The sequence below is a fragment of the Mesoplodon bidens genome (assembly GCF_964165515.1).
Source record: "Mesoplodon bidens genome assembly, chromosome: 4".
Lineage (NCBI taxonomy): Eukaryota > Metazoa > Chordata > Mammalia > Artiodactyla > Ziphiidae > Mesoplodon > Mesoplodon bidens.
The window spans coordinates 128786175-128810349 of record NC_138160.1 but is presented as its reverse complement, the minus strand read 5'-3'; the positions used below and the strand labels follow the sequence as shown (position 1 = coordinate 128810349).

At 52.8% G+C, this 24175-nt stretch overlaps 1 protein-coding gene across 1 annotated transcript; it reads right to left on the bottom strand.

The window, feature by feature from the left end:
• Positions 1-3523: 3523 nt before the first annotated feature.
• Positions 3524-19115, bottom strand: CDX1 (caudal type homeobox 1; the record flags this gene model as incomplete). The annotated part of the gene is made up of 3 exons (XM_081232879.1): positions 3524-3927; positions 4482-4627; positions 18683-19115. 3 exons carry the CDS (start codon positions 19113-19115, stop codon positions 3712-3714), a joined length of 795 nt encoding a protein of 264 aa, XP_081089005.1. The 3' UTR covers positions 3524-3711.
• Between the last annotated feature and the right edge of the window lie 5060 nt (positions 19116-24175).

Here is a 24175-nt window from a genome sequence, read left to right as displayed (position 1 = left end):
AGCTGCTGAGCACATTTGACGGTTGCTCTCAATACCACCCCCTCTCCCCCATCCCAGAGGAAGTTTGGGTACCACCTGGCAAAATAACTAGCTAGGAATTCAAACCTAGTAAATAATCTATTTCCCTTTCCCTCTCCCCTCCCTATTTCTCTTGGTCTCATAACAAACCAGAAGAATGGGGATGTGTGCTGATTTAAAGAAAATGTGAGATGAAAATGTACTTCCTTTTATTATATAGGGAGATATTTTTAAATGCATATAAATAAACATTTTTAATTTGCTTAAACGTTCAGACTTTATCGCTGAATAGCATGTGTTTTGTTACACCAGAGTGGCGAATGTGTAAGATGAGGATCCAGACTGCTAATCCATCTGGTGAGAAAGCGGTTCTGGAGCAGCCGTGCCGGGACAGGTTTGCCCTCCAAAGCCGCCCTGTCCTACACCTGGTCTGCTCCCAGCTTCTGTGTCCCACTGGCTGGGCATCTCATCCACTCTGGGCCAGGCTGGTTTCCTTGCTAGAGACCTCCTCTGTGAGGGCACTCCACTCCCAACCCTGACACCTTCCCTAGTCTTGAGCTGTGGCCCTCTCCACTCAGCCCACACCAGTCTCTTGGCAGTCAGTGTTGGGAGTCTCATCTACAAAACTCAGATTCTCAATATGGTGTCAGGAGTCTATAGAAACGTAGCGCTGACGCACACGTTTCTGATTTCCACAGCCAGGCCAGGCCAGATACCATTTTTGCCTGGACGCCCCCCCTCCCACCTTCCATCCCCCATCTCTAGCATCAGCTCAGGGCCCGCCACCCAGCAGGGGGGAAAGCATAAAATCACTATATGCAAAGCAGAAGCAGCATCGGCCATTCCCGATAGGAAAGCTGGAACACCTCTTAGCACTGGGGTGGCTGCCGGGTCTGACAGGACGTAATGGGTCCTTTTCCCTGAGCCATTACAACACCCCCGCCTCTGGTGGAACTCTCTGGGTGGCAGGGAATGCGTTACTTCACACCGCAGCTCAAGACACTGCTTGGAAGTTGTCTTAGATAAAAGTTTCCTTTTCCACAGAGCTCAAACACCAGTTGACAGGTGATGGCCAGTCCAACCTGTGGGGCCCACCCAAGGCCCTGACCGCCCACGTAGACAGCAACTGCAGCTCACCCAGCCTGCTCAGCCTGGCGACTGACCTCCAACCAGGCAGAGGTCTTCCTGTGGCTGGGGGCGGCCTTGTCCTGCCTCAGATCTTCCCAGCCACCATCTGTCCTCAGCACTGGGGATGGGGGTAGTTAGAACATCAGTCAGGCCTGCCAGCATCACACTAGGATGCAGCAGCCCAGGGAGCAGGTGGCTAAAACACAGAACTTACTGTGTGCCGGGCTAAACATAACTAAACATAACTCTGAGATAGCTTAGATAGCTTAGAGTATTTTATTTCCATTTGACAAATGGGGAGGCTGAGGCTCAGAGAAGCTAAGTAACTTGCCTGAAGTCTCACAGCTTGAAAGTAGTCAAGCTGGAATCCAGGCCATGTGACAACAAAATCTGCTACTAAACACTGACTGAGTCACAGCTGAAGTGTGGCCCTCCAGCCCACAGCGTTCCCACACTCTAGAGCGGTGTTCACTGGGGTGCTGGTAGGTGCTGGTAGCAGGCTCCTGGGTAGTGAAGCATGGGGAATGCTGGATTAAAGAAAATTCAAGGGTTTTCTTTGCTGTGGGACTTGTCAGAGCCTTTGATGTGTTAAGGCACCAGTGTGACTCTCCCAGAAGGGTTGAGTCTGCAGGACTTCTCAAACTGACTTGACCAGAGTCATTTCTTCTTGGTAAACAAGCTCCCCAGTCTTACAGATGGGGAAATGAGGCTCAGAGTGGGGAAGCAATTACCCCAGGGTCACACAGCAAATGCTTTTGACAATCAGAAACCTATATTCACTCACCGCTAGCCAGCCTGCCACCAACCCTCTTCCTCTGCTCCTGGAGCCCTGGTCCTCTCCCCTGGTACCACCTGGTTCCCGTGCCTTAGATGTCCACCATCCTCAGTGAAGCCATGATGTCTCCCAGGCCAACAGCAGGAGGAGGAGAGAGAAGTGCCTCTGCTCTTCAGGGGCTCATGTGGGGACTGGATCCACCTCGTGCATTGTTGTCATGTGCCCCAGGAGCAAAGGGCAGGCAGGCAGGCTGCATGCACTTTTTATGGCTAGGCCACCTCCCAGAACAGTAAACAGAGGGGCAGGCAGCTGGCACCAGAGCCCTGTAGGGAGTGAAGGCCCCAGGGAGCAGACTCCTGCCCACCTCTGGAAGGGAGTTCAAAATAGCAGCTTTTCTCAGGAGTTTTTAAAAAGTGTACTTCAAGTTCATATTCCTCTTAATCTTTTTTTACTATTCCTCCTTCTTGGCCTGACAGCATCTACTAGTCCTTTAGGCCTCAGTTTAAAATCACCTCCTCCAGGAAGCCTTCCAGACCCTCCAAGATAAGCTGGGAGCTCGCTCTGGACTCCCTGGATGCTCTGCTACCCTGATACTTAGAGCATAGCTCAGACTGGGAACTTCTGGGTGGCAAGGACTGTACATTCCCTGGGCCCAGCCATACCTGGCATATGGGGTGCCCAACGAATGTCATCTGTTGAAAGAAAACCCTGAGTTGAAAGTATTTGAAAAATTCAAAAGACTGAAATATTGAATCTGATGATTCTGCTTACAAAATGGACTTAAAATTTAACAGTCTCATAGACTTACTCTAATGATGTCCTGTTTTGATCTTTCAGAAGTATTTTAAAGGTGACCTTGTTGTAGGCCTACAGAGACTAGGAGAGACTATGCAGTTGCTGAGACGGGTGAGGATGATTTACACTTCTTTAGCATTTTCCTTTCATGCTATGTATAATGATTTTCATACATTTTTAAAAAGAGAAAAAAAATTTTATTCTCGAAGCTGCATTCAAGAGATTCCACTCTCTGTGCAACCCCTTGCCCAGCTGTGAGTCTGCTTGGTCCAGAGCAAGTTCTCTGGGGCTCCCTGGGGCCTGGGCCCTGAGGGACAGCCTGGTGGGGAGGTAGAGACTTGGCAGGATGGACTCTGCCCCTCTGTCCCCCTTCAGAGGCCTTCCCCACAACCTGGAATCTCCACTGAGAATTTGAGTGAGGGAATATGGCTCTGTGGCCCAGAGGCTCTTGCTCAGGCCCAATCCTGCGGGCTTTGCGCTTTGCATCCAGCCTGGAGAGGGTTTGGTGCATGTTACGCCGGGGCGGGGGGTGGGGGGGGCAGGTAGAGGTGAGGCTGCAGGAAAAGGCAGGTGTGAGCTGACACCCTCCCCCCTCCCCCCCTCACGTCACGGTCTGCAAGCCTTCCATCTTCTCTCGGTTCCATCTCCTTTCTCCAGGAGTCTAGTCCCTACAGCAGCCTCCTACCTTTGAGCCTCTGGAGGAGGAGCTGGGTGGCCCCCTCACCTAGCCCCCTGGGGATTAAGACCTCCCACCCCAGGCTCCCTTGTCTGCCTGAGGCCTAGATCACCAGAGCTGGAAAAGGTCCTTATCCAGCAGGCTCGCTGCACAGATGGGCCCAGGGGATGCAGGGGCTGCGTGGGTGGTTGGTCCAAGGTTACTCAGCTGGTCAGTGGCAGGGTTTGGGACTCAGACTAGGCCTCCTGGGCCCCCACAGGAGCCACATTCCTAGCCCCTGAGTCCTCAAGGCCCCCAGCCCACAAGGCTGGTCGGGGGGCTACGGTAGGTACTCCTCCTTGACAGGCATTGGGGAGGAGGTGCCCAGGAGGCTGGCAGAGCTGGGGCACAGGCCCCCCAGGGGTGGCCCAGCTGGAGTGGCGGTGACATCGTGGGCGGGAGGGGGTGGCTGTGAAGGCTGCTGCTGCTGCTGCTGTTGCTTCTTCTTGTTCACTTTGCGCTCCTTTGCCCGCCGGTTTTGGAACCAGATCTTTACCTGTGGGGTCAGAGAAGAGAGATGGGGTAGGCGGTGGGGAGACCGAATGACAGAACAAGAGGAAAAGAGGAAAGGCAGTGGAGCTCTTGTTTTTCGATGTGGCGCTTGGGGCTTCCCTCTTGCTCCGGCTACCCCAACTGTTCGTGGACCCTGAACACGTTCTCCCCCTCTGGAACTTGCTCCCCTACTCTTAAGACAACTTCCTCGTAACCCTCTTCCTCTCCATCTTCCAAAGCCATGCTCTAACACCCCTCCTCCAGGAAGCCTTCCCTGTTCTCCCTGTGACTGCTCCCTCCTCTGGATTTAAACAGCACTGATTAAAGCCCGCTGTAGCCTATAACTAATCAGGCCCCCATCCCCCTTCTGGTGGTCAGGGATATTGGGTTTAATTGGCCGGGGGATTGGCAGCAGCTCAGTTTCTATTGTGTTGTATGACCATGGCTGGGAGACAACCTCTGTTCTCCTCCCTCGACTGAGCTCCATTAATCTGCCTGGCAGCCTGGAGGCCAGACTCCCGGTACTGCTCCCGTGGCTGAGGTGGGAGCCCCACACACCTGACGTTCGGTGAGTCCCAGGTTGGCGGCCAGCTCTGACTTCCGCCGTATGGTGATGTAACGGCTGTAGTGGAATTCCTTCTCCAGCTCCAGGCGCTGGTGGTCGGTGTAGACCACGCGGTATTTGTCCTTGGTCCGGGTCTTACCTAAGAAGCAGAGGTGCCAGGAGGAGAGGTGAGTGGGGAGGGGAGCTTGCAAAAGGCCAAGGCAGGGCTCCCGGGAGGAAGAGCAGTCCAGGGCCCCTGAAGAAGGACCTTGAGGGAGTAACAGTCATTATCCCAGGCTCAGGCTTCGAGACTCTCAACCTGGGAGGCAAGCACTGTTCTCATGCCCATCTGGGGGGCCCTAAGGCTCAGAGGGGGGAAGCAACTTGCCCAGGGTTACCCAGCAAGCTGCGGGTGGAGTTGGGGGTTTCAGGCCAAGTCTCCTGACAGAGCCCTACTCTGATTGCCAGGCCCACCCGATTTCGTGCAACAGTTCCCAGGTGTGGCTGCACAACAGACATGCGGGGAGCTTGTGAAAAACACAGCTTCCAGCGCGTCACTGAGAACGTGAAGTAGAAAGCTGTGGCGTGGAATCTCCATTTTTCACAAGCTCCCAGGTGGTTCCAATTTGGGGATCCCCAGACCGCAGGTCTGAGCACTAGAGACTTGGAGGAAGGAACACCTGGCAGCAAGGGTAGCTTGAGATAACGAGACGTCAGCTGCTCCTCTCTCCTGTGCGCAAGGAGAGCAGGAAGGGCCGCCACAGCCGGAGGCCGAAGCAGGAAGCTTGCAGGAACTGCCCTGGGGTATATGCTCCTCAATTCCTGTCAAACGCCTGGTGGTTGGTGGCCGCACAATCAAACAGAAAGGACTGGGGCTGCCGGTGGCTCCCCAGGACCTGTCAGGCTCCTCAGAAGGCCCTGGTTCTAGGCGCCAAGCCCTGAGCTGGGGACTGCTCTGCCCGGAGCCATCTACACTCCAGCCTGTGCCCAGGCACAGAGCAGGAGTACTCAGATCAGCCCACAAATATTTACTAAGTTCCTGCTGTGGCCAAGTGCTGGGTACAGCAGTGAGCAAAACAAAAAGTCCCTGCCCTCATGAAGCTTAGGTTCTAGTGGAGGGAGATGGGCAAAAATAAAATAAATATGGAAATTATTTGGTATGTTGATTGATGATAAGTATTTCAGAGAAAAAGAAGGACTGGGAATTTAAGGAGGAGTGAGGCTGTGATTTTAAATAGAGTGGTCCATGAAGGCCTTACCTTGAAGGGGAACTTAAGCAAAGATCTAAAGGAGGTGAGGGAAGGAACAATGCAGCTGTCTGGGGAAGAGGTTCCCAGGCGGAGGGAACAGTAGGTGCAAAGGCCCTGATGGGGTCATGCCTGCCGCCTGAAGATTAAGGACCAGTGAGGAGGCTGGTGCACCTAGGGTGCCGTGAGCCAAGGGAGCGGACAGGTCGAGCCGGGCCTGTGAGCCCCGGAAGGGACTCTGGGTTTTACTCCGTCTGGGACAGGAGCCATTGCAGGGTTCTGAGCAGAGGAGACAAGAGGTCTGATGTAGGATTTAAGATTACTCTGGCTGCTGCATGGAGAACAGATTGGTGAGAAGGGGGAAGTGTGGGGAGACCTGCCATAACCCAGGCAGGGTTGGCTTGACTTCCACACGAGGCTCAGCCTCGTGGATTTGAGGAAGTGGATTTGAGGACCGACTGGGTTAATGTCAGGGATCTCTTTCGGGCTGGGATCAGAGGTCCGTCTGGAGAGAATATTAAGAGTCATGCTTGGCCTGGGCTGCTGTCGGGGCCAGACTCAACACCAGTTTCCTTGTAAGAAGCTGAGCGCAAGCACTTTTTAGACCCACCCATGTGTCCCACCAGGGCATGGCGGGTCTGCATAACCATCGAACCCATCCCACTTCAGCCAAGGGCCCCCGCAGTAACCTGGCCTTCACCTCCCTGGCCCCAGCTCTGGGCCTGCCCGCTCCTCGGCACCCCTGCGCTAACCACCCTCCCACCAGCGCCATTCCAGCCCACACAGCTTGGCAGGACAGCGCTGGGCTCCTCAGAGCCAAAGGGTTTGTGGAGAACAGGAGACAACACATGTTCCTCGGCTCTTTTCCTTGGGCTTCCTGCCAGAGTAGCAGAACCACACTGGACTCTTCCACAACCACTGACCTCAGCCCACTGCCCGACGCAGCACGGGACAGCCTTGGCCCTTGGCCAGGCCTAGCCCAGGAAAGGGACAAGGGAGTGGCTGCCGAGGCCTTGGCTCCAGATGGGGCCCCTCCTTGACCTAGAAAATTCAATGCTGGCTCAAAAACTGTTCTGCCTAATGCACCACCACTGAAACCCAGCAGAGCTCTGAACCCACAGCCCCACTGGGTTCACTGGGCTAAAGCCAGAAGGGGTCATGGGAGTTTAGTCTCCTCCCACTTTATAGATGAAGAGACTGACGTTCAGGATGGTTATACAGCGTCCAGAGGTCCAAATAAGAGAGGCCTTGTGAGTCCTTCTAGTCCAACCTCCCTGTACAGTCAGGGTCATTGAAGCCCCAGGGTGCCATGGACTTGCCCAAGGCCATTTCACCAGGCCTGCAGGTCTCGCTCCTGCTCTAGTGCACAACTCCTCACCCCATCAGATTTAGGGTCCACAGAGACTGCTATAGGGCCCTCTAAGCATTGGCAGCAGAAGCTCAAACAACAGACCACCCATCTACTTGTATTTCTGGGAAGAGAGGGTCCAGACCATGGTGAGGGCAGATCCCTGAAAGCGCTGGGCTGAGGCTGGATGGCCCACAGGTTGAAAATGCCTAGAAGATTCACAGCCTGAGGTAGGGGGAGGAGGCTCCCTGCCCACCCAAACCTCAGCCTGAGAGATTATAAAAGACACCCCCCCTTCCCTCAGGCACCCAACCCTCGGTCCCATCCTTCCTGATGAGCAAGTGGGGATCCACTGTACCCATTTCATAGTTGGGAGAAATTGAGGCTCAGAAAAGTTCACTTGCTGAGGCCCATCCTTTCTGGTAATGGTATAAACCTGGGCTCAGGTTTCCTGACCTCCAGCCAGGCTCTTTTGGGTCAGGGGACGGACGGAATTAGATGAGAGATGGGACTCTAGCTGCATAGTTACTCCTCTCTGCATAGTTACAGACTCTAGTAAGGCTGGCAGTGAAGACCCAGCCTACAGGCCCTGTCACCCCCTCCCTGGACCCAAGAGAAGGGCTGGTGGGCTCAGGAACACATTGGCCACTTCTATCTGGTGGAGTTGCTCAAAGCACACAATTTTATTGCTAAGAAAATGGCTCTGCCAGAAAACAAAATGTTTGATATCGCACTGTGTGGTCCAGGAACCAGGGAGTCCCACCTGCTGTCCAGAAGGTGATAATGGGAACATCCTCCTTGGGGCCCAACTTGGTGATCTCAGCCTCATTTAACATGCACATGCCCTTTGACTCATTAATCCCACTTCTAGGGATCAATCCCACAGAAAAATGCCCAAAGAGGTAGCTGTTTCAAATAGCACAGAACTAAGGACAATGTACATGTCTATGAGTCAGGACTGGCTAATAAGATAAGCGATGGTACATCCATGGAGAGGAGCACTACACAGTCACTAAAAAGAAATTACAAAGCTCCGTAGGTGCCAATGTGGAGCAATTTCTAAAAATATATTGTTAAGTTTAAAAAAAGGCAAAATGTTGTAGATAGTATGTTGCTATTTTTGTATAAAAATGGAATACACACACACACACACTCAAACATGTTTGTGCACCGAGTTCTTTCTGAAAGAATACACAAGAAACCAGTAATGGGGGTTGGCATGCCTTGGAGAGGGGACTAGAGGCTGGGGAGCCATAGGTAGGAGGGAGTCTTTGGGATGTTTAAATTTTTACGATGTGCAGATGTGAATTTGTATTTTTAATGACAATCAGGAGGCCTGGGCTCCAGTCCCAGCTCTGGGCCAGAACTCCCCACTGCCGTGAGCAAACCTCCTTTCCCCTCCTGTGAACACCTGTGCCACCCTGGGGGCCCAGGAGAGAGGGGGCAGGGAGGTGCGTGACAGTGGTGGGGCAGGGAGAGGGCCCAGGATGAATGATTTACAGGCCCTTGGGACACTGGGCCTAAGAGGGAAGTCCGGGCTCCTGTAACAGGTGTCTGATGGGGGCCAGGCCACTCCCAGCCACCTAACGAATAACCCTCTGGGCCAGATGCCAGTGCAAGTAGGTGGGAGGGAGGGTGGGAGCCCCCCTACCAGCTCTTAGGGGTGAAGCATGGGGAGAGAAGAGCCTTGGATAACTCTGCAAATGAGAGGCTTTCTCTCTGCTCTGGCTGTGGGATGTGAGGAATGGCCCATCCATATGCATCAGGCTGCCGTGGAGGTAGCAAACTTCCCATCCCTAAAGCATGCACAGTAGAGGTCCTGGGAAGCTCCAGGCTAATGGTTCTAAATACCTGACCAGCAGCCTCAGAATTGCTTGGGGAGCTTTTTAAAAGCACAGATTCTGGCCCAGAAGTTCAGACTCAATGGGACTGAAGTGGGCCTCTGGGATTTGAAACTTGAATAGCTCTCCAGGTGACCCTGACATGTGGTTGTTTGGGCAAGTAGACCTCCGGGGCTGTGCCATGAAGCTTCTCAATGGCTGGGTGATCTAGGACACCTCACACCTCTCTGAGCCTCAAATTCTGTATCTATAAAATGGGGATAATTATTATTGTAATAATGGCCAATGTGTCCATGTGTCAGGCACTTTGCATACATCTCTCAACAACCTATGAAGCTGTGCAACTGTTATCCCTAGTTTACAGATGAGAAAACTGAGTTTCAGCAAGGTCTGCACATCTGGAAGGTGAGATTTAGCCCAGGTCTGTCTAGCCTCAGAAACAGCATTAGAACCTATGGCCCAGTGTAAGGTCTCCCATAATGATCTCCAACTCTTGGGTGTACAGGGGATCACTTGAGATGGATGGATGAATGATGCCTAGCACAGTACCTGGCACACAGTAGGTACACAGGGAAAGGTAGATCTTATTCATTTCCATGGTGGCATAACCACATGGCAGGGATCCTGGGAAATGGATCTGAGCGATGGGCTGTGTGTTGGATGAGACTGTTTATTTACAAGGTCCCTTCCAACTTGGAAACATGAAGCTTCCAATGTTTGTTGATGCTCTGATTATATTTGTTATTTTTGCTGAAAGAATTCTAAGACTGATTTCCCTGTCTGAGAGTCTAGAAACTGGGCCTGCCCAGCTGGAGGATAGAGGGCAGGAGCCTGGCGGTCTGCAGTGGGGCCTCCCCATCTAGCCTGGGCCAGAGTTCAGCCTCTGCCCCCAGGGTGGGGTGGGTGCCTCCAGGAAAATTGAGTGGCCTCTGGGTCAGCACGTTCTTTGACCTCTTCCTGCTGGGTTTGTGGCCCTGAGGGATGACACTGCCAGCTCTGGCCCTAGGGCTTGGAACAGAAATCCATGACCCCTCTCTGTGTGGTCTGTATATCAAAATCCCCACAACCCCGACACACACACACACACACACACACACACACACACACACACACACACACACACACACACACACACACACACACACACACACACACACACACACACACACACACACACACACACACACACACACACACACACACACACACACACACACACACACACACACACACACACGAATGCATGCATGGATGCTTGTTAAAAATACATATTCCCAAGCTCTCAGATCTATTGCATCCTGGTCTCCCTGCCATCTTTAACAAGCCTACCAGAGGGGATTCTGAACCACCAGCTGGAGTCAGTAGGTCCTGGTCCCAGTTCTGTGCCATCTGTGTGGCCTTAAATAAGTCCCTTCTCCTCTCTGGGCCTCAGTTTCTCCTGTGCCTCAGAAGAAGGTTTGGTGTCAGCTCCAAGGGCCCTGTAGATTCTGAACTTCTGTGTAGCTCTGAGTCCTCCCTTAAGGACCTGGGCCCAGGTCTGCATCCTTAGCTAAAGGACTTGACAAGTGATTGAATTTCTCTGGGCTTTCCTTACCCCGGGGAACAGAATGGGTGTGAAAGCAGTTTGCAAAGGGCAAGGAGCTATGGACACAAGGAAAACTGAGCTATTTGCAGAAGTGGATGTTGGAGGAATCCCTCGGGAGAGGGGGGCATGCTGCCTGATGGGGAGCCGCAGGGCAAAGAACATTGGCCTAGGGGTGGGGAGGTCTGGCCAGGCCACCAGCCAGACATGTGATGTTCAGCTTGGACCCATGTCCTCATCTGTACCACCAGTGGGTGGGACTTCCGCTGCAGCAGCCCTGACCCACCCAGTTCAATGGTGGACGGATATCCTCCCTGGGCAATGAGGCTCTCTGCTGGGCCCATGACTGGTCCTTGTTCCGGCTGGTTTGCGGGTCCCAGGCTGCTCTAGCACAGTTCCTCATTCACCCCTGCTCATTCCTGGAGCAGGGGCGAGGCTGGCACGGGGGCGGGGGTGAGATGAGAGGAGGATAGGCAGGCCAGCCACGCTCAGGGGCCCTGTAGCCTTAGGCAAGCTTCTCCACCCCACTGTCACCCTCCTTCCTAGTCACAGCACTCAATTAGCACCGCCCCCTCCTCCTCCCAGGCCTCTTCCCCTCTCCTGTCTTCTCAAGGGGTTCCACAGTCTGACTTGGCTACGAGAAGCAGTGAAGAGGACAGAAACTTCAGAGTCAGATAGACGCAGTGGTTCTAACCCAGCCAGGCCAGGTGCCAGCAGTGGGAACCCAGGCAAGTCACTGAACCTCTCTGAATCCCAGTTTACTCATGGGTCAAATGAGGACATGAATGCCTCCTTTAGACATGGTAGCTGTGGAGATTAGATGTGATCATTTCTTTAACAAGGTAGTTAGTAATAAAAGCTATCTGTGACAATGATGAAGAAGAAGGAAGAGGAGGAGGAAGAAGAAAGAGAAGATGATGACTGCAGAGACAATAGAGGCAAGAGGGATTCCTCAGTGGAGAATAAGGAGCCCATCTGGAATGGATTACATTCTAGAAACTCTTGAGCGGGATTTTCCTGCACTGTCCTATATGACAGCTACTGGCCACATGTGGCTATTTAAATTAAAATTAATTAAATGGAATTAAAAATTCAGCTCTTTAGTCACACTAACCATATAGCAAGTGCTCAATAGACACGTGTAGCTAGTGGCTAGCACACTGAACAGCATAGATAGAGAGCTGTAGAAAGTTCTATTGGACAACACGGCTAGGTCAAACTCCCAGCCAGGGCTAGATGCTCACACCCTCATAGCATACCTAACCAGACTGCTTGGACTATCTACAAAGCAGCCTGTTCTTGCATCCATCACCCATTTATATTCTTCCCAGGATTTTCCACAAGGGGCACCAGAAATAAGGGGCACCCTTGGCCTAGAACAGCCCTTCTAAGAGTTGCAAGCAGCAACTGCATCCCTTCACGTCTTCTTCTGGGCTGAACAACTTGAGGCCACCAGCTGTTTCCTGGTGGAGTTTCCAGGCCTCTGTCCTACCCTGGCCATCCTCCTCTGGTCTGGAGGTGAAGTCCCTGCCTAATCATCCACAGGCGTGGGTCCTGAAGCGTCACATTTGGGGCAGAGGGGCAGGATGGGGCTCTGGACTCCAGCCCTTTTCTAGCTCATTGAGGAACCTTGGCAAATCCCTTCCCCTTGGTTCCTGGCTCCCTGAATGCTCTGTGAGGGCAGAGACCATGGCACCTTGCTCATTTGGTTCCACAACAGTGCCAGACACACACAGCGAATACTTGATGAATCCTTGTTAAACTTAACACAGACCTACTGCTTCCTGGTCTTCCCCTCGCAGTAAATGGCCCCCATCCTCAGCCACTCAGGCCAAAAGCCTAGGTGGCACATCCCCTGCTTCCCACATCCAATCCATCAGCTGGTGGCTCAGCCTCTAAAGGACATCCTTCTGTCCAGCTCCACTGCTCCCACAGCCTTAGTCAAATTCACGAATCTAATGCAGAAATGTGCTGTTCTGGGGTCGAAAATACCTGCATTTGAAAAAATAGCGAGTACTCAATAGATGCTAGTTCATTTTATTATTACTATGGGAGGTGCTCGGTACTTATTCGTTAAACAGTTCATTCCTGTTTTTCATGGGTGGGGGGTAGATTAAAAACAAACAAACGAAATAATTACGAACTGTGATGAGTGTGAAGGAAAGCAATGGAGCTGAGAGCTAGATTAAGTGGCGGGAGGCGGTGGCGGAGGGAACCTACTTTATTTAGCTTGGGGCAGCTAAATGTCACCTCCTGGAGGAGGTGACATTTAAGCCAAGATATGATGGTTGAGCAGGAGGTTTCCATGTCACCAATGGGGAATAATATCCCAGGAAGACAGAACAGCATGCGCAAATGCCCTAAGGCAGAGAGCAGCAACAGAGGACCAGCTCTGTGAGGGACCCTGTCTGCTTCTTCTGGCAGGAATCTCTAGCACCTAGCAGAATGTTTGGCACAAAAGAGAGACTCAGAGACTATTACTGCCTGCCTGCCTACATGACTGAATGAAAGAGGCGTGTGATGAGCCTGGAGAGGTTAGCAGGGCTTTGAGCCCTGGGGTGAGGCGTTTGGATTTGACTTCAAGAGAAATGGGAAGACATCAGAGGGGGTTGAGCCTGGAGTGTCAGTCTCGGCTTTCACTAACGTCTGCTCCCTCTCTCTGGTGATGCTGAGGGATCTATGTGTGGCATCCCTATAAGGTTGATGGGCAAGTATGGCAGGGGGAGGGCTTAGCATGTTAACACGGTGATGGACCTGACTCCAGATGTAAATGTCTCCAAATCCCAAGAGCTCCAGGACAGAAACTTGAGGGGTCATCTCATTAAGATAATTCCTCATCGACAAGCCAGGCTTGCTGCTAACAAAGCGGTTTTGGACCTTCAGAACAGCTCCCCAAGCTCTCAGCAGCAATATCTGCCAAAGTGTGCATGTGGGGGGAACACCCAACTGAAAAAAGCCTTCTGCCACCTTCTAACTGGGTCACTCCCCCCTTCCCAGGTACATCTGAGAGATGAGGTGGCAAATGGAGTTTCTGCCTTGAGAACCAGTTTTAAACAGCCCAGCACCTGCTGTGCCCATCCTCCCCCTCCAGCTTTTTATAGCTCATCTCTCACTGGCCTCCTTTTCCCCACCTGGACTGGAATGCACATGGGGAGGGGTCTTGGGCTCCCATTCTGAGTGTGTTGCTTTATTTTTATTTTATTTTATTTTATTTTATTTTATTTTATTTATTTATTTATGGCTGTGTTGGGTCTTCGTTTCTGTGCAAGGGCTTTCTCTAGTTGTGGCAAGCGGGGGCCACTCTTCACTGTGGTGCGCGGGCCTCTCACTATCGCGGCCTCTGTTGTTGCGGAGCACAGGCTCCAGACGCGCAGGCTCCGTAGCTGTGGATTACAGGCCTAGTTGCTCTGCGGCATGTGGGATCCTCCCAGACCAGGGCTCGACCCCATGTCCCCTGCATTAGCAGGCAGATTCTCAACCACTGCGCAACAGGGAAGCCCTGTTGCTTTATTTGATAGATGCTCATTAGGCTGTAGAGTCTAGGTTTGAACACTGTGCAGCAGCATCCCAGCTGTGTGAGCTTGGGCAAGCCACCTTACCCTCTCTGAGCCTCATTAACTTTATCTGTAAAATGAAGCTAATACTAGATCCTCACACCTCTTAGAGTTGTTATGAGACTTAAGTGAGATCATCCATGCAAAGTTCTTGGCACAGTGCCTGGCACATGTTAAAAACTCAGCTGATGCCACAGTTATTAGCTTTATCGTGAGCTCCTACAATGTGCAAGGTATGGTGAGAAGGACAGGACTGATTAGCACTGCTCCTTGAGGGGATAACAGATGGTAGATGGCAGGGATCAACAAGACAGTCAGTGATAAATGTTGTTCAAAACAAGGGCCTGGTACAGTGTTTGTAGGGGAGGGAACCAAGGAGGGCTTCCTAGAGGAGGTGGCCTTGGAGAAGAAGCAGGATTTGACCTGGTAAACATGTAGGAGAGGGAAGGGAGGGCAGTTCAGATCAAGGGACCCATAATAGAGAGGCAGGGAGTGTGAGGTGTGTACTCGCGTGCACCTGCTAAGGACTAGTAGAGATGGTCACAGGCACCAGTGCACTGAGCGCCTACCTTATGCCAGGGTCAGGGCTATGCTCTGCTGGCACCATTGCTTCAAGGTGTAATCTTATTATCTTAATGTTACAGTGGAAGAAGCTGAGGCTCAGAGAAATGATCCAAATTAACTTGCCTGAGGCTAATGCAGCTTCTGACAGAAACGCAATCCCAGGCCTGAGGCTCCCACGCCCGACGCTTAACTGTCCCAGGTAAGCATTTCTGTATCTCGGCAAAGTAACAGGAGAGTGGCTTCAAGAGTGGGTTGGGGCCAGTTCTCAAGAGGGCTCTGAAATGGAGCTGGATTTTACAGCAATGAAATGGCATAAAATGAAATGGCAATTCCATGGCAGTGGGGAGCCATGGTTTAGAGGGCAGCTAGGGCATCAGAGAGAGGCTGAAGGTGAGAGGCCAGGTTGGTGACTGTGGCAGTGGGCCAAGGGAGAGGGTCTAGGATGTGGTGGGGAGAGGAGGGTTCATCCCCTCCACGGGCCTCAGTTTCTCTATCTGTAATCTGACAGGGATGGACCAAGATCTAAACCCTGCTGCAAGAGTCTCATCATCTGAGCGGACATCTCCCGACTTGTATGGGACCTCAGCCACCCCAATGGGCCATTAACCTGTGAAAAACTATTCACAAGGAATTGGAGGCTAAGCCTTCAGCAGAAGGATAATTTAGAAACTTCCTAAGGAAAATGCTGATATTTATAGATGCAAACGGGGAAGACAGGAAAAAAAAAATAGAGCCCCTTGTAGTCATTTCCTATCCTGGCCTCAGTCAAGTGAAAGTCATCACTCAGAACTGGTTAATGGGTAACATAACAGCCTCTCCCACATCTTCCCCATCTTCCCTGCCCCCTCCTTAGGGAAAGCTGGCATCTTAGTCCCAGCCTCAGCCACGCCTGTTCCCCAGGTGAGGATGGAGTACTGTCCCATCCATGGAGTAGGGAGAAGGGGGCAACCAGGCTTCTACCACTGGCATGAGCTGCTCAGCTGGACAGTCATGGGTCCCATCTCTAGGTTGAGATCTCACCTCTCCCCTCTTCTCCCAGAGCTGTCTTACTGTCCCTCACACTTGCCCTGTTCGTTCATTCAACAAAATGTATTGAGCACCTACTAAATGCCACACACTGAGTTGGGTGCCTGGAATGTAGTCGTGGGTCAAATAGACATGGTTCTGGACTTCATAGGAGTTTACCTTGGTCAGTGGGTGTGGGAATAGACAACACACAAACACACAAATAAGTAAGTTAGTGCTCTGAAGGAAACATGGCAAAGATGATCAATGGGTATTGGGGGTGGGGGGTGCCTACTTTGGAACATCATGGAGGACCTCTCTGAGGAGGTGGCCATTAAGCTAAGACCTGAATGGTGAGAAAGAGCCTGCAAAGAGTCTGGGGAAAGAGTTTTCCAGGGAGAGGGAACAGTATGTGTACAAGACCTGCCTGCAGTAGCACATACAGCTTTGTAGACCTCAGGAAGGAGTGTAGATTTTGCCCTAAATATAAAGGGAAGCCACTGGAAAATTTTAAACTGACTCATCCAACATATATCCCAGCCCAGCCTCCACTTGTGTGAAACTGGAACATGCCTTAAAATCTCCAGGCTTCAGTTTCCCATCTCTGTGTCTGTTCTCTAACTGTCCAGTTCAGATATTCTAGAATGCTAGAGGCACAGAAGGGGGAAGGAGGGGCAAGAAGGGTACAATAAGAACAGGTGACCAGCAACATCTGGGGAGATGGCATGCACTGACCTTCCCTCTGCTGTCCCAGACAACAGCCTTACCCAGGAAACACCCCCAGAGACCCTGTATCTTCACTGCCCAGAAGGAGAAACTGAGGCCAAAGAGGAGAGGGGCTTGGCCTCTCTTTCAGGGAGGGTCTGTAACCCTACCCCAATTCTGCCCCCACCTTAAGAGTCAGAGTCAGATGCTGCCTGAGTGGACAGGCAGCAGCTTCTACCTTCGAAAACGCAGAATGGCTCTCACCTGGCTCCTGGGGTGGCCACTTTCCTCAGGAGACCCCAAACCTCCCTCGGCCCTTCCTTTTACTTTCTGGGAGTGAGGGTGGAAAGGACTTTTGCCTTTGGGCAGAGTTACTCCTAGGCCCCCTATGTGCCCAGGGACAACGGTTTCCAAGTGACTTCCGAGACGAGAGCTGAACTGAGTTCGGCAGCTCCAGTGCCCAGAGGGATGTGACTTGCCTGACATCACACAGCCTGGAAGCTCCCCAGGGTTCCTGCCAGTCCTCTGACCCCCACTGACCCACTCTCTCCCCCTCACACAGTGCTGGCCTCTCTCCAAGTCCCCGCCCCTGGGGAACCTCCCCATGCATCTCCAAAGTCACCTGATCAGCAGGAAGTAACAACCAGAATAAAGGAGCAGGAAAAGTGGGCTTCCTTCTTCAGGGAACAGACACAGAACTGCAGGACCCTGAGGGTCAGTGGCCCCAGACACTTCCTCTTATATAATCTAATGCAAAATTCTCAACCGAGGTTTATGGATAAAGCTTTTGGGGGCCTTTAGAACCCCTGAAATTGTCTGCCCGATTAGGAAACACTTTTTTTCTAGGGAGAACATTTATACTTCCCATCAGATTTCACAAAGGGGTCCTTTTGTAACTCAAACAAAGGTACAAGACCCTTCCCTCTTATGGGATGGTAAAACTGAGACCCAGAAAAGATGGCTGATTTAAGAGACGCTGTTCAGAGGATTAGAGCACAGGCTTGGTCAAATCCCAGCCCCACCATTTACTGCTTATGTAGGTATAACTATACTTGCACAACTCTGTAACCTCTCTATGCCATAGTTTCTTCATCTTGAAAACGGGGGTGATAATAGCACCTATGATAAAGTTATAAGAATTAAAAGATATTAGGTCAGTGCCCGCTCCGTTAGTAAGTGTTCCATAAACATTAGCTGTTATTATTTAGCCAAGGCCACAGAGACAAGTGGCACAGCTGGGACAGAAACCCCAGTCCTCTGAGGCCTCCGGAGGCAGACAGGAGGTTCTGTGTCCCTGGGACTCCCAAGGAGGTGGTACAAATACAGCCAAACTTGTAGATCAGCCCTCCCCAGCATCTGCTGGGAGTGTGTGGGGACATGAAGGTGAAGAGAGAGAGGAGGTGGGGGATGGCCTAGGCTCGCTCCCAGCTGGGGGAAAGGGAGGAGGGGCTGGACATCAAAGGGTGGGCAGGCCAACTTCCCGCCCCTAAGGCCAGGTGGCCTTTGTCAGGACAGGCCGGACACAGTCGGGACAATGGGTATCATGTTCACTTTCTGGCCGACAGGAGTCACTACCGAGCCAAGGCCCAGCCTGTTACATGACAAAGGGGGGACCTAGGAAGGAGGTCAGGCCGCCCCTCATTAAAGCTGAGCCTTTGTCCTGCCCCCTCCCCTGCCTTTGAAGAGGGTGGATCCAAGAGGCCTGCCTGGGGGCAGAAGGTTCACAGGCTCAGGAGCCAAACAGTAGCCACCTTCCCAACTGCTCCTACTTTCCCCTCCCCCAGGGTCAAGAGTTCAGGGCGAGCCCTGGGATGGTAAGGTAGGGACCCTTCACCACCACCAATCTAACCAAAGAGGGCTCTTTTTTAGTCCAAATGATATGACCCACCAATCTCTTCATTGTATGGATGGGGGACTGAGACCTGGAAAGGGAAGTGACTTATGGGTGTTCACATAATCAGTGCATGTCCTTTGGGGGTTTGCAGCCCCTCTTTGGGGCTGGGATAGGGGTGCATGAAACGGATGACCACCAGGGCCAGTGTTGCTAAAAGTTTACCCTGGGATAAAGGTCTGGGGAACTGTGTCTAGTTCCGGCCTTGCCACGCAACCACAAGGCGTCGTTCTTCATGGCTGGGGTCTCAGTCTCCCTGTCTACAGGGAAAGACAGATTGTGCTTCCCGAGGCTCCAGGATTCAGAAGGGGGAAGCTGAGAGAACAGCCCCCAGGGACAGAGTCGGGGGTGGGCACACTCTGGAACCCAAGCAGGGCCGGGGCAGAGGTCAGACAGGGGGCGGCTGGGGCCTCGCTCTAGCACCTGCCGGCGCCCAGGGGAACCGTCCAGAGGCGCAGGGTGAGGGAGGGGTGCTTACCGCTGCCACCGCCGCCTCCGGCCGCCACGCTGCGCCGCATCCACTCGTAGGGCGTCCGCCTCTGCGCTCCGGGCGAGGACGGTGCGCCTGGGCCGCCGAGGGGCTGCGCCAGGAGACCCGGCCCAGGCCCCGGGGGCGCGGGCACCGCGCTAAAGTCCGGAGGGGGCCCGAATGCCAGCGGGGCCGGGCTGGCGGTGGGGGCCGCGGGGCCCGGACTGTAGGCGGCGGCCCATTCGTCCTTGGGCGCAGAGAAGGGCGTGCTCCAGGCCGCAGGGGGCACAGGGCCCGGCTCCACGTGAGAGTAGCCGGTGAAGTCGGGGTACTGCGGAGGCGGCGGGGGGCCGTAGGCTTGCGGGCCCAGGCCGAGACTGGCGGGCCTGGCGGGGCCGGGGTACACGGGGGATTCCTTGTCCAGCACATAGCCCACGTACATGGTGGCCGCGGGGCCCCCCGCGCATGCTGGGCCCTGGAGCCGCCGCAGCCGGCCGCCCCGACGAGCAACTGCTCACCTGAACTCCCAGCCCTGCCGCCGCCCGCCCCACCCAGGCCTTTTATAGCTCCGGACCGCCACGGCCCCAGCCGAGGCGGGTTTGCATTTCAAAGCGGGGGGAGCCTCCAGGCCGCGAATCAAAGGGGGAAACCCGTCGGGGGCGGGGGGTTCAAAAGGAGACAAATTGCCGCCCCAAGCGGGAGGTGGACGCCGGGGCCAAGGGGGGTGGGGGGCGCGGAGGGCGCATCCTGAGCGAGCATCGAGGCATCGCTAGGTGTGGGAGTCTCCTGCGAGGCCCCAACCTAACCGCCCGAACACCTCGACCGCCCCGCAACCCCCTTTTACAGGTGGAGAGAAGGGATCCGAGGGGTTCAGGGACGCCAGGCCAGCGTCACGCAGCCACACCGGGCCTGTGGCGCAGTCCGCAGGGACCAGTTGGAGGTGAAGGGGAGGAAACGCTGACTTCAAACGGGGTTCCCGTCTTTAAGGTAGCGGGTCCTTAATCTTTTGCGGGGGGGGAGGGGTCACGACCCCTCTGAGTGTCTCTTGAAAGCTGTGGATGTTTTTCCCCCGGGGGGGAAAATGCACATATGCACATACACGAGTCTGCAAACAATTGGGGAGTTCACCTGAGTTGGCTCTCTAGAGAAAGTTCTTAGAGAGGTGGCGTAGCGACATTCTTTTAGAGACATTCTAGCAGCGAACTTCTCACAATTCTCTTGGCAACCCCCCTACCCGCGCCCTCACTCCCACCTTTATTTTAATGAGACGTTTCAAACATACACAAAAGTAGAATTGTAGAGTGAATCACTATATACCCATCACCAGTTTCAACCGTTATCAAGATTTTGCCACACTTATTTAACTGACTCGCTTCCCTTTTTTTGCTAAAGTATTTTGAAAGAAATTTCAAACATCATGTCATTTTACCCCTACTTACTTCAGCATGCATCTCTAAAACACATGGGCATTTTCTTACATAATATGCCATTATCACACCTAACAAAATTAACACAGATTCCTGGATCTAGAGACTGTCATACGGAGTGAAGTTAAGTCAGAAAGAGAAAAGCAAATATCGTATATTAACGCATATATGTGGAACCTAGAAAAACGGTACAGATGAACCGGTTTGCAGGGCAGAAATAGAGACACAGAAGTAGAGAACAGATGTATGGACAGACACCAAGGGGGAAAGTGGTGGTGGTGTTGGTGTGATGAATTGGGAGATTGGGATTGACATGTATACACTAATATGTATAAAACAGATAACTAATAAGAACCTGTTCTATAAAAAAATAAATAATTCAAAAAAAATTAACACAAAGTCCTGGGTATTATCTAATACCCAGTTCATATTCAAAGTGTTTCATTTGATTCAAAGATGTCTTTTTAATAGCTGGCTTATCCTACAGCCCTGATCTATTTATTATGGTTGGGGCTCTCTTGTATCTTAAATGTATCATGCATCTCCCCGCACCTTGCCCAATTAAAGACTGCCAAGGGCTTCCCTGGTGGCACAGTGGTTGAGAGTCCGCCTGCCGATGCAGGGGACACAGGTTCATGCCCCGGTCCGGGAGGATCCCACATGCCGCAGAGCGGCTGGGCCCGTGAGCCATGGCCGCTGAGCCTGCACGTCTGGAGCCTGTGCTCCGCAACGGGAGAGGCCACAACAGTGAGAGGCCTGCAAAAAAAAAAAAAAAAAAAAAGACTGCCAAACATTTCACAGCTACCGGGTTGGGGGGTGTTAAATAGTTGAGAGGCCATCAGTGAACCGTGAGTGGGAGCAAAGTAGAGGGATTTGGGGAAGGATTCATGAAGGACAGGGCTTTGGATCAGAAGGCCTGCGGCAGATGCGTTGCCTCCCCACAGGAGGTTCAGGGCCAAAGAGCTGCACAGAAGCCCCCTATGGGATTTGATCCTCCAGCATTTCCTGGGAGCCCCCTAATTGTTCAGGGACATGTGACCCCCAGAACGTGGGCAGAATCAGGGTCTTATGTATTTAAGCTGTCTGTCCCTTGGGTCACCACATTAGCTAGGGCAGGTCAGCATCATCTCAGGGCTAGACAGATGTGTCAGGATCAGGACACAATTTACAGGGCTCAATGCCAAATGATGTAAGATCCCTTGTTCAAAAATTATTATAAATTTCAAGATGGCAAGGGTAGAGCATTCAACCAAGCATGGGGCCCTTCTAAACACTGGGCCCTGTGTGACTGCACAGCTGACTCACCCATGAAGCTGGTCTTGGTCAGAATCTTGTTCTTTTGCAGCTCTGATAGCTACTGTAGCAGAGTGAGGGACATTATGCCCAGGGTGCCCCTTCCTGCTTGGAGGAACTCTTTTCATTGCACAGATGGAAGCAGTGAGACCCCGAAAGGAAAGGGGTTATGCCCGAGTTTATGCAGCAAAATGAAGGTTGTTCGTCGGAGGGGGGAAAGAGGGCTGCCTGAGTTGTGGCTGACATGGATGAGCTCATGACTGCCTTAGCAGGGAAGGTCAGGAAGTGGATGTGTTGGTGAAAGGTTGCTCAGCAAGTCCTCTGGAGTGCTGGGCTCTGCCCAGGACCCAATTTTTCAAGGGGTCAGTGAGAAACTGGGAAGAATACAGAGAAGGGAGAAGAGACCCAAGAGGACTGAGCTCTACTCTCAGGGTTGATGTAACCAGTACTGCTCAGAATGGAGGAAGAAAAGACCTGGAGAGTGACTTGAAGGTCTGAGTTTGGGGCAGGGGACAGGGCAGACCTAAGACCTGAGAGAGAAAGCTGCAGGCACAGAAATGGATTCCAACCCACCCATAGTAAAGTGCTCTCTAGAGGGCGGTCGTGAAAGAGAGAGTGAGCTCACCATCACAGAAGGTATGCAGGCGACTGCTGGAGGTCCCCAGTCAGGGATGCTGCTGAAAGGATGCCTGTCCCAGGGAGTGAGAAAGTCAGTGCCCTCTAATTCCAAGAATATGCTACATCAGACCTAGATGGAAGGCTTAAAGTTTGGGACTAGGTATAGGAATTCATTTGTTCATGTGTTCATATGTTTGATAAATGTGTATTAACATTCCTCCTTTGTGCTGACCCGGTGTCAGGTACTGAGCGAGGCTCTGCACTTGGGGTGCTTACAGAAGGGGAAGGGGGAGAAGCAGGTACGAATCAAATGATCACAAATAGGAGCAAAATTACATCTCGGTGAGGGCCAGGAATCCGGAGAGTTTTCCCAAAGGGAGGAGACATGCAAGTCTTGCAAGAGGAAGTGACATATGAGTCAAGGCCCTGGGGAACAGGGAGGGACACTGTGGGCAGAGGGACAGTGTGAACAGAGGGGTTGAGGCTAGAGGGGACACGTGGTCCTCCAGAACTGAAAGACCAGTTTGGAGTTCAGTGATGGGGGGGGCGCACAGGACAGGGGCAGGAGAGGAGTGTGGAGAGAGACGGAGCACGGCCTGGCAGGACAGACCTGATGAGGGGTGTGGGGGGTTGTTATCAAGGGTTTTGCGTTGTGGGAAGGGGGCTGTGGCTGGTGTGTGGAGAATGAGCCAGAGGAGAGATGGGAAGCCTGAAAGCTGCAAGGAAGCTGGGCAGGGGTCCAGGAGTGACAAAGACAGTGTCCAGGACTTGGGTTGTGGCTGAGGGATGGGGGACTTTGCAGGCAAAGCAGGGACTATTTCCCTAGCCAGGGAGAGAGCAGAGTTAGGGAGGCCTAAGGCCTGGGGGCGCCATCCCAGCTGCTCCGTGGTACCCTCAGTGCTGTCCTCTCCCAGGGTGGAGGCAGGAGGTGCCTGCCTCTCCAGACACCTCCTGGGCCGGCCTCCACCCACCCCCACCCCACCTTGGGCCTGCTCTTTCCTGAGCCCTGGGTACTGGGAAAGGTGGGGCAAACTGGCCCCATTTGCTGGATGAGGAAAGGAAGCAGGAAGCACAGAGAGGTCTAGGTGCCTGGCCAAGGTCACAGAGGTACAGAGCTGGGCACAGAAGCTAGGTCTCCTGACCCCACTGGCCTTCCTTGCTGCCCAACCAGAGCGCCCAAGGGGTCCTCAGCCAGCCCTGCTGATCCTCCAAACGGCACCCCTGGTCCATGTAGTGTAGGAGTGCAAGGCTATCATACATTTTGTAGCATCCTGATCATGCAAGACTCTTAGAGAGTCAACCCACACTCATTTTACAGGTAGGGAAACTGAGGGCCAGAAGCCTAAAGAAAGGATTTTTTTCCAAGTTCCCACAGCAGGTCAGTTCTGTACTGGAATCAGACCCAGTTCTTCTGATGACCAGCTCAGCGCCCTTTCACTGCATCTCTCTGAGATTGCAGGGTTTGCCCTTTTACCTGTGCTGAAATAATAACAAGAGCACCATTATTTATTGAGCATTTACTAAGTGCCAGGCATCATGCCAAGTTGTTTGCATGTGTTAATCTCATTTCATCCTCATGGCAGCCTGGTGAGGTCGGGTCATTGTTATCCCTGTTTTACAGATGAAGCTGCTAGAGCTCAGAAAAGTGAAGTTACCTGCCTGAAGCCACACAGCAGGTGAGTGGCCTGTCTGGAAGTTTTTCTTTCCTCTCCAGCTGAGCCACCTGGAAGGACAGTGAACCTGTATGTGCCCCTCCCCTCACCCCAGGGTTTTTCTTAAACAAATACCTGATTCCTCTTCCTCCTCTAGCTTCCTCATGCAAAAGAGCCTCAGCTCCCCCCTCACCCTCACCCTTAGATGGACCCCTGAGTCAGAGACCTGAACTACCCCTCATGTGACACCTCTGAGGACACTGTAACCTTGTTTAAAAATTTCAAGCTAGGTGTCTGAAATCGCAGGTCTTCCCCCACCTTGGCCTCTGACTCGCCATGTGACCTTGAGTCCTTGCCTCCCTGGGCCTCAGTGTCCCCGGGTGCCCACTGGGGACTTGTTACTTTGGACATCTGTCCAGCTGTGGCGCTGTGACCATGTGTGGGTGGAGAAGCCCTTCCTTGACCATGTCGCAGCCTCTTCCTCTCTGACAGCCCCTTATCTCTGGGAGCGG